At 38.0% G+C, this 19,303-nt stretch overlaps 1 protein-coding gene across 1 annotated transcript; it reads left to right on the top strand.

Annotated features, from left to right (window-relative positions):
• The first annotated feature begins 9,328 nt into the window (after nucleotides 1–9,328).
• Nucleotides 9,329–19,062, top strand: LOC132300392 (uncharacterized). The gene is made up of 5 exons (XM_059797429.1): nucleotides 9,329–9,732; nucleotides 11,363–12,299; nucleotides 12,452–12,547; nucleotides 17,929–18,065; nucleotides 18,474–19,062. The coding sequence occupies exons 1-5, from the start codon at nucleotides 9,500–9,502 to the stop codon at nucleotides 18,649–18,651; spliced, it is 1,581 nt and encodes a 526-aa protein (XP_059653412.1). The 5' UTR covers nucleotides 9,329–9,499; the 3' UTR covers nucleotides 18,652–19,062.
• The last annotated feature ends 241 nt before the right edge of the window (nucleotides 19,063–19,303 follow it).

Here is a 19,303-nt window from a genome sequence, read left to right as displayed (position 1 = left end):
ATTTTGTTCAAACGCAGAGGAATCAAATATCAATACATAATTCAGAGTGCAATACACAGAGTCCATTGTGGCCACACCTTGCTTCTCTAGATCACCTCTTTTGCATTTGAGAGTATGCTGACTTGGTAATTGAGCAATAGTTTTACCAGCTCCTGAAGTCCAAAGGAGCTGAATGCCCTTGATCTTATTTAATGGAACTGAGACATCATCCAGAATAATCCCAGATTGATCATCCACCTATTTTAGCTTTATATTGGTTTGGCAATTGGGAGCTCTAAGAGCCCGACATCATTATAGTGGACGGTAAAAAAAAAAACACAAAAAGTTAATACTAATAATAATAAAAAAATAATTGGGTCATTTAAATAATATTGTAATATTTTAAGGAAATAAATAGATGAATAATATGTCAAACCATATATGATAAGCATTATAAAAGAGTGGGATTAATCTTTGGATGGTTCATTAATGCTCCATTTGATTGGAGTGATGGAAAAATAGATGGAAGGGAAAGGGGGAGGGATAGATGAGGTATCCTTAGGGAAGGGAATGTATCTCCCCCATTTTTGTTTGGTTGAATAGAAGAAAGATGAATACCTAAATCATAATGAAAACTATTTTTTCTTTTATTCTGAAACCATAAACAAGTACGAAATGGTTCACAAATTAACATTGATAGGGAAAAATAACCCTAAGTTTGACCAGAAGCCTTGACCGTACCGTTCCCTTCGACTTCTTATAAAAGAGTATAATGATAATCTACAGTATCATTCAATTCACAAAGATAGGAGAAATCAATTAGAAAAGATAAACTGAATCTCCCTAATCGACATCTACATAAATGTAAGGATCCTGATGCAATCATAAATATGGTTGATGGCTATTAAACAATGTATGAGAAAACTCCTGAACATTTCATACATAATTACTTTCTCGTTATACGATTTCAAGTACTAACTTGATCGTCGGAGGTTCCTCACCACACCGGTGCCACCCAAGGTGATGTAATCTCCATTATTTTGTAGGTAAACATCGTCATTCCGGTCACAGATTTTCACATCAACAGTTGGCAATATGTGTGGGAACTGATTAGTTCCCTAAAAAAATAGTAATTCTGATGCGATTCGGCTCGGACGACAAGACAAAGGTTTTTTTTATTATGGAAACCGTCCTGAAAGCATCCGTTGTGAAGTGTCGCAACAATGGGTTCCCTGTTCTTATAGAAGTACGGGTTTCCACACCATAATCACCCATCCATCATATTGGGGGCATAACGGTGAATCGCATGATGCTAATCTACATATGGTGGTAGGTACATAAGCCTGATGCATCAACCTCGGTACACTAAGCCAACTCGCCAACCGGTATTTGGCCCCTAAAACTACTAAAGCATAGTCTTCCAAACTAGGCACAAGGACATGGTAATATAAGATCAAGGTTCGATCATCCAAGACCATAGCCTGGTAGATTTTTACACGCCGAGAAGGACTCTACGTCCAAGGAAGTTTCTATAATCAGGGAGTTCACCTCATCCGATGTATTTCCATGCTGAATGAGGCTTTTGACCATTGGGCGCCAAGAATGGTCTCTTCTACTAGGAACCAAACTTAATCTCATGCACATCAAACCTAACGAGTCTCAATCACATCAAGCCGGGGGTAGATTCAAGCCTCATAGTGGAAACGGCTCGCCCACATTAGCCTAGCACTAGCACGTTCACTCACATCAACCGTTTGGCTAGGCCTCACCTACATTGAGCCTTGCAAAGCCAATGCGAACAAAGTCTCCTAAGGCTATGTTGGTAAGATGTTTCATATTATGATCTCCAATTAAGGTAGGGCCAACAGGTCTCCCAGGTCTCCCACTAGGGCTAGGCAAATCTCCTACCAAGGCCACATAATGTCTCCTACCAAGGTAAGCAAGACTCTACCAAGACAACAAAGTCCCCCACCAAGGCAAGCAATTCTCCAGTAAGGCTAGGTAAAGTCTCTCACCAAGGCTGGTAAGTCTTCCATGAAGGGGTCTCCCACTAAAACCAAAAAAGGCTTCTCACCAACGTCGACGGATCTTCTACTAAGGTAATGTAGGGGCTCACACCACGGTAAGGCAGGCAGGGTCGCCTAGCAACACGAACTAGGTCTTCATCTAGGGCAGACAGAGTCTTCAACCAAAGTAAGGCAAGATCTTCCACTAAGGTAAGGCAGAGTCTACATCAAGGCCAGTCAGGTCCCACTGGAACCACGTAGCTCTTTCACCAAGACCAAGAAAGTCTCAACTACAAAGACCATGTAGGTCTTACAACAAGACCAGGTAGGTCTGTCACTAAGACCAAGTAGGTCTCAACCACCAAGCCTAGGTAGGTGTCAATAGAAATTAGAAAACTATCTCAGGTCTAGGGGCACGCAGTAAACATGCAAGATCATTCGACCAGTTTACGATTCTAATTACCGAGACATCCTCAAACATAGTAAGTCCCTTATTAAAGGCGAGCTCATGAAGCTTAAAAAAAGAAGAGAAAAAAGAGCCTATTCCCTTAATAAAGGGCAAGCTATGAAGCTTGGGTAAAACATCCCCTTATTAAGGGCCGAGCTGGATGAAGCTCGTAAAAATTAACTATTTTATTAAAAGGGTGAGCTGAGTGAAACTCATAAAAATTAACCATTTTATTAAAAGGGTGAGTGTAGTAAAATTCAGAAAAATTAAACCCATTATTTAAAGGGCAGGCTGGATGAAGCTCGGAATTATTAGTCCCCTTATCAACGGGGCGAGTTAAGTGAAGGTTGAACCTATTATGAACCTCTTATCAAAAGGGGAAGAACAACTACTCCCCTTATTAAAGGGTCGACACTATCATAATCAAATAGACCAAGATAAAGCTCCGAAAAAGAGAACGTTTCTCAAATGTAACCTTAGTAAGGTTTGAAAGGAACATGACCACTGGGCACACACATTACCTGAAGGAATGACCCAATAATGCACAATAACTGGATTTCCAAGAGATAATTCTTGTCCACACCAAGGCCTTGTCATCTAAGAACAAGGTTTAGCCTATAAAAGTTTATTCATCCAAGTCCCAGATGCCTAATTATCAAGGCATGCAAACGGCCTGGTCATCCAAGACCAAGGCATGTTCCCGAGGTAGAATTGTTCACCACGTGAATAGTGTCTTGGATTAAAAAAAAGTTATTGTTCATATCGAGAATAGTACCCAAGGTAGAATTGTTCACCTCAGGAATTGTGTCTCAGGGTAAAAAAAAAAAAAGTTACTGTTCACCTCAAGAATTGTACCCAAGGAAGAATTGTTCACATCTGGAATAATTTCACGGGGTAGTAAAAAAATAAATAAAATAAAAAGTTACTGTTCACCTCGGGAATAGTGCCATGGGGTAAAAAAAAGTTATTGTTCACCTTGGGAATAGTACCCGAGGTAGAACTCCTTAGGAACAGTGCCCCAAGTATTTTAAAAAATTACTGTTCACCTCAGGAATAGTACCCGAGGTAGAACTGTTCACCTCGAGAACAGTGCCCATGTTAAAAAAAGAAAAAGAAAAAATGGTACTTCCTAGCCCATTCTGAGCCGTGAAATAGGGGACAGCTAATAGGAAAAATAACCCTAAGTTTCACCAACCACCTTGACCATACCGTTCCTTAGACTTCCTAGAAAAGAGCATGATGATAATCTACGATATCATTCAGTTGACAAAAATAAGGGAGATTCGTTAGAAAAGATAAATTGAATCTCCCTAATCAACATCTATGTAACCGTATGGATCCTGATGCAAACATAAATATGGTTGATGGCCATTAAACAAGGTATGAGAAAACTACTGAATATTTAAAACAGAATTACTTTTCTGCTATACGATTCCAAACACTAACTTGATCGTCGGAAGTTCCTTGGCCAAGACGACTTCTGTAACACCCAAGGTGATGTAAGCTCTATTGTTTTGCGGATAAACGTTGGCGTTTTCTAAAGCAAAATGTTGTATTATGCAAAATAAAAAAATATATACTAAATATGCTTTTATAATTTAATGTTGTATTGTGCAAAATGTAATAAAAATAAATATTTATGATTTCACGATTTGTTTTCTTATTAGTAAGTTTGACAATAAAAATACGAAGCAAGAGTCGACTGGAGTCTTAGGTGACTTAGACGGTCGTCTATGCCCCAGCCAATAAGAAGACTCCTAAAATTATTTATATTAATATTAAACATCCTATAATTTTTAATTCCTTAAACTATTAGACCCCAATTAATAGTAGAGATTTAATACTAGATCCAAAGAATTTAATTCATTCTAAAACTTTATTTTCTATTAAAATTCCTAATTTCTATCCTGTCTTACCTCCTTTTTTTCCTCCTCCATCATTACACTTGTATCAATAATTGAATTTCCATTTCCCCTCGTTACAATATTTTGGGACTTTTCCAAGGATTGAAGTAACAATTATTTACTTGGGTGGTATAAATTTTATTAGGATCAACCAAAACAAAATAAGATTTAAAAATGAAGACTGAATTTTTCTAACATGTTCTATTGTTGTTTAACTTAAATTATTTTGTGGTCTTATTGTTTTGGGTAAATTTTTTTTATCTCTCTTGAGGTTTGTCAATATCCCACATAAACCTCCTTTATGTTTCATAAAATCATATATTTTGTTTGTGATTATTTTCTATTTATATTATTGAATATGTTTACTAAAAAGTATTAATCAGGATATGAAAAAATTTTAAAAGAAGAGAAGAATAGATTATTAATTCAATCTAAAAATAAACTTATTACAATTAATAATCAAAATATAACAAAAATAATAATAATAATTGCCTAATAATCAAAATATAACCAAAAAAATTGGTGAAAATTCAAGAACAACCAAGTCATTTAAAAGAATAAGAAGAATATAGACTGATGAATTTTTAATAAGCATTATTAACTATCTCTTTTATATTTTTCGTTTAAGATCTCAAATTATATTTAGCGCCTCTGTGTGAAACAAACTAAAGAATTGGAGAAAAACTTTAATGAGGTGCCAAAACATGATATCATGCACTATTAAAACATTGACACGTAATGATAAGAGTCATTGAAATTGATGCATTCTTACTTATTTGACAAGGTATAATTGTATAATAGGATGGAGGAATTTCTCTAATGTTGCATTTGGTGTGTATGAATGGAATAGAATGGAATGCCCATTCCAACCATTCATTTGTTTGTTATGCAATTTAAAGTGGAAATGGCTATTCTTGAAAATGAAAATTCATTCCACAACTAAACCTATGGAATGATCATCCATTCCCAAGTAATTTTTTAAAAGTAATTTTTAAGGAAAAAAATCAACTTCCTAAAAAACCCTCATGTTCCTAGTCCAAAAACCACCACCACCACCATTGCCGCTACCACTACCACCACTATCACCATCACCTTCCACCACAACCACCTCCACATTTTATCACCACAACCTCCACCACTATCACCACCTCCACCGACTTCCACTACCTCCCCTGCCACCGTCACCGACTTCCACCACCGCTTTCCACCGCCACCAAGGGTGGATCTAGGTTTCTCATTGGGGTGGGCTAATATTAAACATAAATTTAATAACAAAATTTCTTAAGCTCGTCTAACCTCATCCATTCGATTTACCCGGTATTCATGTATTTGAATACGTAACCCAGGATCTCTTTCAATAGAAGTGGAGTGAAGTTAATTGGGTTCAACAACTTGAGGTAGGGAAGGAGGTTGCAAATCAAGATCACTATGTATATCCTTTTTCGATTGATCATCGTCAACATTAGATGCACTACCACTAGGTATATCCTTTTTCAATTGACCATCGTCACTCATTTGGCCTCTCTTTTGGTAGAATGAATGATAGAATAAACATACTTTTCACTTTCTTTATATCCTTTTTCGATTGATCATTGTCAACATTAGATGCACTACCACTAGGTATATCCTTTTTCGATTGACCATCATCACTCATTTGGCCTCTCATTTGATAGAATGAATGATAGAATAGACATACTTTTCACTTTCTTGTTTGAAGGTTGATGTTGAGCCATTATTATTTTTAACCTAATAAAATTAAAGGAGGAGTTAAATTAAAAATACCTAAATCAAAATATATCAACCAAAGCCAACTATTGTTTAGTTCTATTTTAGTTTGCAAAACAAGTAATTTTAAGTAATTTACCTAAATCAATTTTGTTACGTTATATTGTACTTCGTTTCATATACAATTATAAAAATATACAATTGGGTGCCCATATTAATTGACAGATTTATGTTTTATGCAGTTAACATCCAATTTATTATTAGCATGAAAAAATCTGGAATAAAAAAATATATATTTATTGAAAAATTGAAGAAATGACTTACCTTGAATGTCAATTGATCCAATTTGTTGTGCTTTATACTTAAGTCTGAAGTGATGAAAGCACTCCAATTTGTTGACCTTCAGCGGTTCAGCTTGTTCAAGACTCAAGTTCAACCCAAATGTCTTTCAAATCCTGCAAATGGAGATCCTGATTCAGTCATTATCTTCACAAATATTTATAACTAAAATTCATAAAATAAAATAAAAATTATATAAAAAAAGATCATAAAAAATTTAACCAAATGCAAAACAAGAATTACAGACCTTGATAAGTTGATTTAGAAAAAAAAATAATAAATAAATTTAAATAAATAAATTAGGACAAAGCCTATACATTGTACTTCGATATGACAGTAAAACACGCCTGGATAAAAATAAAAATAAAATTAAAATTCGTCCACCAAATCTAAATTAATTTACAACAATTCATTACCTGACGCAAGATACAAAAAAAAAAAAAAAAAAAAAAGATTGCGTGATTCAATTCAAGAATTTGGAGGAAAAATGAGGGGAAAAAAAGAATTTGCGAACGTGGAAGGGTATTGAATTGACTCACTGACACCAGTGTGAGCAGCCAATCGAGACGTTCTTTTGCCTTTGGTGAAGAGATCGAAACCTAGCTTGGACTCGAGCTCTTCTTCGGTGATGAATCTGATGATGTTTTTCGAAATTCTTGGGTGGGAAGCTGAAATGATGTTTTGCCATGTTGGGTGGGAGGTTGAAAGGAGGCGAACGTGGAGACGAAATGATTTGCCCTAAATTTTTATTATTTTATTATTTTATTTATTTATTATTTTTTCTATCGGGTGGCCGGCCCATGTTTGGTTTGGACCATTATTATGGTAGATGAGTTAACTTGGGTGTGATTGGGTGGGCTAATCCTATTCATAATAATAATAATAATAATTATTATTATTATTATTATTTTGGTGCTCAAGCCCACTTGGCCCACCCCTCCACCCGCCTTTGATCGTCACCGCCACCGCCACCACCGCCACCATTTCCACATTCCGCCACCGCCACCAACTTTCACCACTGCAACCGCCACCACCGTCAACTCCACTACCTTTCACCGCCTCCACCATCAACTTTTATCACCGCAATCGCCTTCCACCACCACCATCCACTACCAGTGCCGCCACCGCCTTCAACCGCTGCCAGTGCCTTCAACAACCACCACTCCCTTCAACCAACACCACCATCTACTACCACCGCCGCCACCACCTTCCACCACCGCCGCTGCTTTCTACCATTACCACCTCTGCCACCGACTTTCACCACCGCCACTGCCTCCCACCACGACCACCTTTCATCACCACCGTTACCTCCATTGCCTTCCACCACCGCCACCTTCCATTATTTCCTTCCAGCACCACCACCACCACACTACTACCACCGTCGCTACCTTCCACTTCACCGCCACCGCCCACTTCACCGCCATGCAGTGCTGCCGCCATTTCTTTTAAAAAAATTATAGAAAATTGTTATTTTGTTAATTTAATAAAAGTTTTTTTGTGCCAAAAAAAAAAAACTTTAAAACGATAAAATAAAATACCTAAATTACCCTCCATTATTTCAAATACATTATTATTGTTAATAAAATTGTTAGACCTTTTTACCCTCAACTCATTTCCTCGCTTTCTTCTGCACTTCTCCTATAGCGGATTCATCACCGGTCCAAGTGGTCTCCAATGGCCTCTAGCACAGAGCTTTGGGGGTCTACTTTTCCTCCCATTATTTTCTTCATCCTCACTAGGGTTCAAAGCAATTACTTTCCTCTGATTACAATCTATGTTTCAGCTAATTATTTAGTATGGGCTGAGCTCCTCCAAAATTAGCTGCAGAGTCCCACTTCTCTCTCTACCAGTCTACAGTTCTCTCTCTACGTTTTCATTTTTCAATGAGAAATCATGTCTTTAGGGGGAACGAAGGGGATGGATTTAAGGATGGTGCCGTACGGGTGCGACATCAAGCCTGAGAGCGGCACCACCACAGAACCGGTGCTCGACCGGACCCGCGAACCGTCGGTAAACCGGTGGTTATGAACCCCAAACCTACCGCCAAAATCAAGTACCGCCAGTGCATGAGGAACCATGCAGCCACGATCGGCGGCCACGCCAATGACGGTTGCGGCGAGTTCATATCCTCCTCCGCCGACCCACTAACATGCGCCGCCTAAGGATGCCACCACAACTTCCACCGCAAAGAAGTACAAGGCGGCGGCCACCACTACCGCAGCATGCTGCATTCTTCGCCGCCACCGGCAATGTTGACGTATAACACCGGACCCACCAATAAAATCGGAGGGTTTGCTACAATGGGTCCCACTAGTGCTCATCTGAACGGTGGTGGGTTGTTTGGAGACATTGATCTACATGATCATCACGATCATAAGGTTGATCGACGGTCGGAGACGCCGGAGAGAAAGGGGGTGGTGTTGATGGGTCCACCGGGGCAATGTCGTCGGCAGCGGTGGCGAGGAACAAGAGGTTCAAAACGAAGTTTACGCAGCAATAGAAAGAGAGGATGTTGGAGTTTGTAGAGAAGTTAGGATAGAGGATTATGGAGGCAAGATGACGTCGCATTGAACCAATTTTGTGGGGTCAAGCGTAAAATGCCGCACGTATCAGAAATATATTTTTCATGGTAAAATAAAGTTAAGGGTATAATAATAAATTCACATTTTTTATATTTTAAAAAGAGAATGCGAGAACAAAATTGACTAAGATTTAATACGGGATAATAAATCTAAGGAAGTGTGAGAGTATTTAACCCTTTGTTTTATTTTCACTTACATTTCATTATATTCCAGCATATCATACACAGTATATTGGAAGTGCAGAGTAACGGAGTGAACTAAAACGACGACATTTTAGGTGAGACGCCGTGAACCATACAAAAGGTAACACGTTGCTTTCTTTTCTGCTGACGGTTCCAAAAATAGTTGGTTTCCTAACGACCCCAATCCCACTCTCGCCGTTGGCGCGTGAGATCGGAATGCTCGAAACCTCTCTCACTGGCATTTAGGTCGGAGCTCGCTTTCCTACTCCCTGTAAAAACTCCATCAAATTCGCCGATCCCCTCTCTCTCTTTCTACTCTCTCTAGGTCTAGGACATGGGTTTCACAGCTACTTCAGTTCTCTTCACTATCAGTGTTGCCCTATTAATATCAGCCATTGGATCAGCTCATGCCTCTGTTCACATCTACGACCGAGATTCGTTCAGAGAAGTCGGCAATGCTTTCCTTCTCTCCGGCGGCAGCGAAGGCATCGTCGCTTCTCTCACCGCCGTTCCTCTCACCGACAATTCGATCCCATCGTCAATTCATGATGGCCGTTCTTATATCAGGTAATATATATACATATATTTATGTCTGTATATACATATATATATGTGTGTGTATGTGTGTGTTATATATGTTGAATTTCATTTGCTATTGGTGAATTTGGTGTCAGATCTGCAACTATATTGCCTCTATGCTTGAATTTCCTCAACTTTCTGTTTGGTTGCTGCGAAAATTGAAGAGAAGGAATGATGAACAATAACAATTACATTCTTGTGTATTGCATTATTTAAATTCAGAAATCCATATTTCAGAATGCTCACTTGAAATAAGCCAAATGTAGTTGTATCAAGCTAAATTGAATATGTTGTTTTATATGATGAAGATCTGCAATTCAAAATCTTCATTTTTTTTTTTATTTTTTTATTTTTTATGTAAATTTTCTCAGAACCAAAATAGAAAAGTAATTCTAGAGAGACTGAGCTCAGCATCGTTAACAATGTCTGGCCTGTGATGCTGATCAAGTTTCAGTTATGTTCTAAGTTGGAGTTAGAAAGCAAATCCCCAATGATTCAGTTTAAGTTATATCATTGTCGTTGTATCCTGAATTCAATTTCTTAGTGTCATGCATAAAGGTAGATCTTTGAAAGATAATTAGAGTGTCGTCATGAAAAGAATTCATATTTTTCAAGTTTTCAAGAGAAGAATCCCCTTTGAGGAAAATCTAAACTTTTTGTTAATTATTGAGATTCTGTTACATGGATGTTCTCTTTAGGTCTCTACATGACTGCATGATCTCGCCATACATCATTTTCAGTCATCAGTTCTAGCTAAAATACTTCGTAAAAGATTGAACTGAGACCAAGTCTTTCCAAAGTCAAATTGTCTAGATTAATAAACGCCAAGCCAGCAGTTCTACGAGTTTCTTTGCTTCATACGTTAATTCTGCATTAATGGAGGAAACCTTATCTCAATACTCCTGTACTTCCTTATTATGTTGTCATCCTTATCATTTGTGGTATGCGAAGTTGAGGAAATGGATTTTAAAGCAGTAAATTTGATGTTTGGAGTGGCTGATAATCTGAAGGAAGCTTTTGAGAAATGAGTGTACTGATTTGAAGTTGTGAAAAAAAAAAAAAAAAAAAAAAAAAAAGAAGAGAAAGAGAGAGAGAGAGAGAATAAGAAGAAGAAAAGAAAAGGATTAGTAATGTAAATTTTTTATTGCGGTTTTGAGAGAGAGAGATGAGAGGTTTAACACACTGGCAGTATCTACAGTAGGATATAACAATATATACATCTTTGCAGTCTCATAAATCCATTACTAAATAGAACGCCAAACTACCTTCCTACTTTTGAGGGGCAGTTATCCGACCAATCTTTATGATATTCCTCAAGTTGTCTGTGTAGTCATTGCTGGCTATCTAAACAAATAAAAGGTGAAGAATCAATTTCTAGATTAAATTGTGATACATCATCTCTTAACTTTTTCTCACCTCCTATTCTCAGATTCCCACTGTCACTCTCTCTCTCATTTTGCCCTCCTACATCTTTCGAGCCATGATCACGTGTCTAGTGTGTGACTTTTCCATAAAAAGTATTAGACACATGCACTTACTATTAGTACTTTTTTGGGAAATATCCTTGATGTTTTTTTTTTCGTCTGAAGTTTGACCTCTGAAACTAATGCTGGAACAGATTTGAGAATATTACATTTTGGAGGAGTAAAGAAGCTGCAGACAAGCATTCAGATATGGAACATAGTACAGGATTGATACAAGTTATAATATTTGAGGCGGCTGATCGTGATAATATCGGTGGTTCAGCTTACGGTGGACAGAGGTCTATCTGTTGCACCCCTGATCTTGCTAAGCTGGAAGGTTGCAAACAAGGTGAAGTCATTAGAATTCCTTCTGCAACTGATATTAACTGGCCTGTCGTCTTAAATGTACAATTCAGTGGCAACTTTTTATCCACACATTTGGAAAACAAGGAGGTTTACATCACAAAAACTGGGATGTACAACTTGTTTTTTATATCATGTGATCCAAATCTCAAGGAACTGACCATGAGTGGGAAAACATTGTGGAAGAATCCTGATGGCTATTTACCTGGTAGAATGGCCCCATTAATGAAGTTTTATGTGGTTATGTCTCTTGCTTATGCACTGCTTAGTATAATCTGGATTTCTCAGTACATGAGATTTTGGAAGGATATATTGCAACTTCAGCACTGCATCACTGTTGTTATTGCTCTTGGGTTGTTTGAGATGTCTCTTTGGTATTTTGAATATGCACACTTTAACAATACTGGAACAAGGCCAGTTGGCATTACAAGCTGGGTTGTGACAGTTGGAGCCATAAGGAGAACTGTTTCACGCCTTCTTATCCTCTGCGTTTCAATGGGTTATGGTGTTGTCCGCCCTACTCTTGGAGGTCTTACCACAAAGGTGCTGCTTCTTGGAATAACGTATTTCTTAGCATCTGAGTTGCTGAATATTACTGAGTATGTAGGAACCATAAATGATGTGGCAGGAAGAGCAAGAGTCTTCCTAGTCCTTCCTGATGCATTTTTGGATGCATTTCTAATATTGTGGATATTCACTTCTCTTTCAAAGACACTAGAGCAGCTACAGGTATCATCTTTTCTATTTTCCTGTTCAAGTTCTCATTTTGAAGGCCACTTGACTTAGTTGTGATAGCATCAGAACTATTCTTTATTCTTTTTGCTGTTACTATTTTCTTCCCCATACTGTATTCTATTTAGACACCATTTTTATCTATCCAGGCGAAGAGGAGTTCTGTTAAGTTGGACATTTATAGGAAGTTTTCAAATGCCTTAGCAGTAACAGTGATAGCTTCAGTTGCTTGGATTGGATATGAGGTATGCTTTTAGTGGATAGATATACTTTAATTTAATTATATGAGGAAGGACATTCACTTAGTGTAGTTTCTGCTTAAAATTTTTTTTCTTCTTTTCAGCACAACTAACTTCAACAAAGTCTCAATTACAATGATAATTTTACCTCAATGCTTTGTGAATAAAAGAAATTCCAGTTTGACATGTGTTTTATCTGCCATTCATGATACATGTGTCTATTATTATGGTAGTTCGTGTTTTATCTGCCATTCATGATGCATGTGTCTATTATTATGGTAGTTCTCTCCCCCCACCCAAAATAAATAAATGAATAAACGTATTTGTTGTTGGATGAAATTGTAGTAAATGCACTCTCCTTTTTAATATTTTAACAGCTCTCAAATTTTCTCTTTGATAACATTATAGTGCACCATACTCGAGAATTATCTTCAAATGTTCTACATATGGTTTATGAGCAGAGAAAAATAGTGTTGAGGGGATTACATTTTTTTATTATTGCTCCTTGGCATCGATCCTCATCCTCCAAAACTGACCATTTTATTTTCTACAGCTGAAATTATTTCTAATTCCGTTTCTTTTTTAGTGAGTATGTGGCTTAGTGGGGAAGAAATTAATTGCATCAGAAACTTCTATATCTTGGTAGTTGTATTTATGCAAGACAATATAGTTGTTAACAACCATCTACTCCCAAAGCTTAAGTTGTTAGAAAGGGTGTAACTTTAATACTTAAATCCTTCAACATGCCCCCTCACGTGTGGCTTTTTTGGTCCAACACGTGTTTCAATTGTAATTATCAGGGTGACGGTGAGGTTTGAACTCGAGACTCCGATACCATGTTAACAATCATCTACTCCAAAACCATAAGATGTTAGAGAGGGTGTAACTTTAATATTTAAATCATTCAACAATCGTACATTTCAAAGTGCCGTAAATGTTGGTAAATTGTTATATATTATATAACCCTCCACCCCTTTCAGCTAGACTTCCACACCCTTACTCCAGCCGGGGACCTCACCTCCAATGAGACCCACCTCTGCCTTCCCCAAACTTGCTACAAAAAACCCTCCTCCAAAGTGATTGTCTCTCCACTCCAAACCTCCACAGCCACTTGCCCTATACAATGCCTTGTTAAACATATCCAGACACCTAATCCCCAACTTCCCTAACTAGATCAGCCTACAACCCCAAGGGGATATCCTAATGACAAAGACTCTCACCTCACAACTTGGAGGTTGGGAGTTTGAATCCCCTTGGGGCCACCCCCAAGGAATTTCCCCGGGGATTGCCCGGTGCATGTGGGACGGGGGGACTGCTTGTGCCCAATGGTGGATTATTGGGTGCTCGAAGAGGCCTGACACCACCATCGCCGACAAGGAAAAAAAAAAAAAAAATTCTCCCAATTAACAAGGTGATACTTGCACTCCTCCCCCATGCCACCCCATAAAAAGTTACTATGTAACTTCTCAATCCTCTTTGCTACAGAATTGACATATGGAACAAAGAAAGGAAATAGGTTGGAAGATTCGAAAGAGTGCTCTTCATCATAGTGATACGCCCCCTTTCGATAAATACTACTTCTAACCGGCTAGTCTCCTCTCTACCTGTTCCACAAAAATCCCAAATGGCAATCTCCACACCGAAGCAGCTAAGGCTAAGCCCAAATAATATGTCAATGGAAAAGCTTCTACCCCACACCCTAAGATGCCATCAATGGAATCCATCTCTCCCACCTCCCCTATTGGAACAATCACACTCTTCCCAAGGTTGATTTTCAAGCCAGACACAGCCTGAAAACAAACCAGTACACATCAAAGAAATCTCTGCCAAGTCTCATCTGCATCACAGAACACTATCGTAACATCAGGAAATAAAAGATGGGAGATCTCATCTAACTTGAGGGATTCCTGCCCACTCTAAATCCTCTAATATATCTCAGCTCCACGACCCACCTCATCAATCTGCTAAAAGCCTCCATCACAATAGAAATGGATATCCGAATCCAACTCCTCCATCTCACCGAAATCCATCCTCTCTAGCATGTACAACAGGTAATCCCACTCACATGGTCGTAAGCAATCTCAATGTTAAGCTTACATACCACCCCTGGCACCCCCCCACTACTCAATCTGGAATCCTCACACTCGCTGGCTATCAAAATCGAATCCAAAATTTGGTGCCCTCCAACAATGGCATTCTGTGTTTCCAAAATCACTCCATCCATCCCATCCTTTAGCCACAACGCAAGGACTTTAGCTATTAGCTTGTATATATAGTCCACTACACTAATAGGTCTAAACTCCTTCGCATCAGTGGTCCCCCCTTCTTAGGAATGAGATCTATAAAGGTGGCATGCAAGGGTTTCTCGAAGCACCCAAACATATCTTTTTTGATTTGGTATTAACTCTTATGAGTGTTGTTGTGCATCTGAAATACATGTGTTAACCCATTTCCTTTAAAACCAATGATTTTACCATTGAGATATAAAAAGAGAAGAAGGAAAAGATTAAAAAAATTTAGAAGTAGCTCAGCTCCAAAGTAGAAAAATTCTCTGATAAAAGATATTTTAATATAATGTCAGAAGCTTATTTTCTTTGAAATTTCTCCTTTCTGTCCAAATATGCCAATAATAGGCTTGCAGAATGCTCCTATAGAATGCCTTCTTTTCTTGCTCTGATCAACCAAACTAAAATTATCCGAAACTCATTTGAGGCAAATTTCTCAGTCCGTGAAAAGAGCACAATACCAACAGGCTAGTAGCCTAGCGGTACCAAACTCCTACTTCCCAAAGGGAGGTCAGGGGTTCGAGCTTCAATGGAGGCATGTGTGTGTGAGTACCAACTAAGGAAAAAAAAGAAAATAGCACAATAAATAAGCTATGACATTGGAGAATGAGTGATCCAATACCTCTCTAGTTACTCCTTACACATTATGCATATGGTTAGGAACCTGTGAATTTCTATGTTTGTCAAACAGTCCTTGTAAAGCACTAATCTCCCTTTGCTTTCAAGTTAAGCATGTGGCTTTGTCGTAATAGAAGGACTCTCCACCATCTTAGCTGTAAAGCAACACCTTGAGAGTTAGCCAGATCATCCAAACCTTATTAAAGCATTATATCAAAAAAGTTATTTAAAATATAAAAGCAATTGCGACTTCCCAAGAATTCAGTCTCCTAATAAATATGATGTTATAGTATGTCTCATTTTCTACCTGCTTCACTCTATATTGCAAACAAGCCTTTTCATCCATATTCATTTCAGAAGGGTGCATAGCTTCATCCTTGTGGAGAGCATATTCACACCAAATATGAAGTTCTATTTGTTTTCATCTTTGGGGGCGGGGGTTTTATGGATTTTTAATTCGGCCAATGACAGTGTGGATGAGTTGTTTAAGCTAGGCCTGATCACGGTTCAGATCGGTTCGGTTTGGGGCTAAAGATCAAGCCGAACCGGTCTCCACGGATTGGTGTAAATTGAAACCGAACCGATCCATGGAGGCCCTCAATCTGAACCAAACCGATCCGTGAAGTAACGGATCGGATCGGTTTCCACGGATTGTTGTTAGGGTTTTGAGCTTGATCTCTGGTGGTTTGGCTTTTCTTCCATTTTTTTTCTTCTTCATAGACTCGCGCTACAGCATGCGAGATCATCATTGTTGACGCCATCAAAACCGTTGATTCAGCCTACCAAATCAGATCGCGTTTGTGTGTGTATATATATACACTGCTATGACGAAGGCCTGTAGATTCAATCACGTGAATAGATTGTTGGAATCAGAGAAATGGATTCGAATTAGTCAAAAATTAACTCTGAGATTAACAAACAACTAAAAGAGGCTGGGCCGTTTTTTTAGTTTTTTTTTTAAGAAATTGAAATTATTTAAGTGTTAATCTTTGTATCAAAATTGAGCAATTGAAAAGAGAATAGAAAGCAGAAAATTGGACGAAAAAGACGCATCTGATAAGATAGTTTACCTTCACAAACTCAATTGTTGGTGTTTTTTACTCCATCACCGGAAAAGAGGTAGAAGCAGAGGTCGCCGTTGCTTCAAATTTGGTGAACGATGGATTGAGAGATGTTGGATTGAGAGGCTATTGTGAGGCGAGAGATTGGAAGGCGAGAGGAGGAAGACAGAGGCCAAGAGAACTAGAGAAGGGGGTGAAGACTGAAGAGAAGAGGGCTGAGGGAGTGGGGAGGCACAGCTGAAATGAGATGAGAGATGAGAGATGTATTTGGGAGCTAGGGTTAGGTTACAAGAATAATGAATCAAAAACAATACGGCATATTCAATGTTGTATATATATATATATATAATATTAATATATTATTTATTTAACGGTTCGGTTCGGATTGGTTAACGGTTTGGATTGATAACGGTTCTGTTCGGATCGGTTTTTTCAGGATCCAATCCGTTAACCGAACCACGAATACCGGATTGCAAATTTTCTAAACCATCACCGAACCACACGGATTGGATTGGTTTGGACTGGATTGACGGATTGACGGATTATTTGCTCACCCCTAGTTTAAGTTCATAACTTCTATGTCTGTGCCTATAGAGCTTATTTTTACCCCCTTAAGGGCTTTTGTCGTTTCTGTGCGTATTGTTATTTGTATGTCTTTATCTCTTTCCCTCGTCTTTACTTGGAAGGATTCTTAATCCATTTTGTCCTCAATTCTTTTTTATTAATATAAAGTCATTTCTTATAATAAAATTTTGAATCACACCCCTCGGCTTTTACACCTCATGATTTACAAAATTGTCAAGTCATAGTTTTCAAAGTTCAAGCACCCACTGCAGAAACTTTACTGCACTTACATACTGCCACTTTCTCAAAATTAGTGCGACTAGTCCGCAAAAGTGCTACTGGTCGGACTTCTTCAGCACTCCGCAATCTTCAAGAACCTGAGACACAACCCCAACACCTTTTCCTTAAGCACAAGTGGTCCAACTATGTTCTTAGAAGTGCTATTCTACTGAGACAAGATGAACATAAACTCATCTCTCATCTAGGAAGCATGGGGACATGCCTAAAAGGTCAAAGGATCCATGCCAAAAGACGTGCCTGGATTTAAAAAAAAAAAAAAACAAAAAATTTCAAAATGTTGCGGACATGCCTCAGAGACACCATGGGCATGTGTTCCACACGCATGTCGCATCGTGGGGGAGTTTTAGGAAAGTTCTAAAAAAAATTAGGTTAAAGTGTAAATTTGATGACTTCTTTGAACATTTTTAATTATTATTTTTATAGCTCATTAATTATTATGATTTGTAAATTTTTAATTGTTAGGTTGATGAAAAATAATATTACTCTTAAAATATTGATAATATATATAAAAAATAATTAACATGCAATCGTTATTAATTTGATGAGTTCACTCCTACAGGTCTACTTCAAAGCAACAGATCCATTTAATGAAAGGTGGCAGAGTGCATGGATCATCACTGCTTTCTGGGACATTCTTGCATTCCTGTTGCTCTGTGTCATCTGCTATCTCTGGGCCCCATCACAGAGCTCTCAACGGTGTGTTATAAATTTTATACTTGTCGGATAGTTCCTGTTATTTCGTTTTGGAAATTCCTTTTAAAAAGAAAAAAATATTAAGGAAGATTTACCAAACATTTTCGTTGTAGATCGATTTCTCTAGTGTAACAGAAACATTTCCTGTTTAAGTCTGAAGTATATTTTCTGAGATTTTACCTTGAATTCATACTCGTAAATTCAGAGATCTTTCTTTTTTTAATGGGCTTGTCAGACATCTTTGGGGCTAGGGTGGTTCCTAAATCGAAACCATGTGCAGGTTAAAATGTTGTTGCATTGATATTACAAGTTTATAGTAGGTTCTATTAGGCAGAAACTTTAAAGCTATTTGTTTCGTTGTTATAGTTTTTTCCTCATCACCATACCTTTCTCGTCCTGTAATATTCACAGGTATGCCTATTCAGACGAAGTAGGAGAAGAGCATGATGATGAAGAAGCTCAGGCCCTATGCAGAGGAACACCCAAAGGCGACGTCAGTTTAGTGAAACAGGAGAGAAAGGAGAAGAACATTGATAGTGCTGAAGTTTTTGTTCTAGAAGACGAACCAGAAGAGGATAAGAGGGAATAGTTCCTGAGAATTTGTCCGTTTACAGCCTTCTGTAGAAATTGATGAAAATAGGAGAAGAATCAGAAAATTACTGAAAAAAAAAAAAATTGGAATGCCCAAGAGTGATGCTTTTGAATGAGAAAATGAAATCTTGGAAAAGGAGGGAGTTGAAAGCACAATAGTGTGATGTGCTTTGATGAGGTGTGTCATCGTGATTGTAACAACTTTCTTTTGTGGAAACTTTGATGTAACTAGAAATGAGTGTGCTACGAAACGATTGAGTTGTGTAAAATCAGTAGTGGTAGTAGGGATTATACAAAGTTTATATCTTCAAGACATCTACATCATTGGGAACCTCTCTTTCATATTAGTTGTAAATTCCTCCATTTAATTGTTTTCATTGAAATTTCTGAATAAAATTACCATTTATCAGCTGTTTAGCCTATGTTCAATTTTCACTTCTCAGGAAGGGACTTGGTAATGGGAGGTATCCCATTCTGGTTCATATACTTCAATGTTCAATGTTGTTGGAGAAATAACATGTTTGCCAGTCAAATAAATTGTTTGGATAAGCTCATTTTGACATTTGAAAGAGAATAATGTTAAAAGACTCTCCTAGTGGCGTGCGTTGAGAAACGCTCCTGGCCGCCACAACACACACTATTCAAGTTAG

Source organism: Cornus florida, unplaced genomic scaffold, assembly GCF_030987335.1.
Source record: "Cornus florida cultivar Cherokee Brave unplaced genomic scaffold, ASM3098733v1 CherokeeBrave_3.0.0_Hap2_Chr03, whole genome shotgun sequence".
Taxonomy (NCBI): Eukaryota; Viridiplantae; Streptophyta; class Magnoliopsida; order Cornales; family Cornaceae; genus Cornus; species Cornus florida.
The sequence above is the reverse complement of the archived record's forward strand: the minus strand, read 5'-3'. Positions and strand labels throughout refer to the sequence as shown.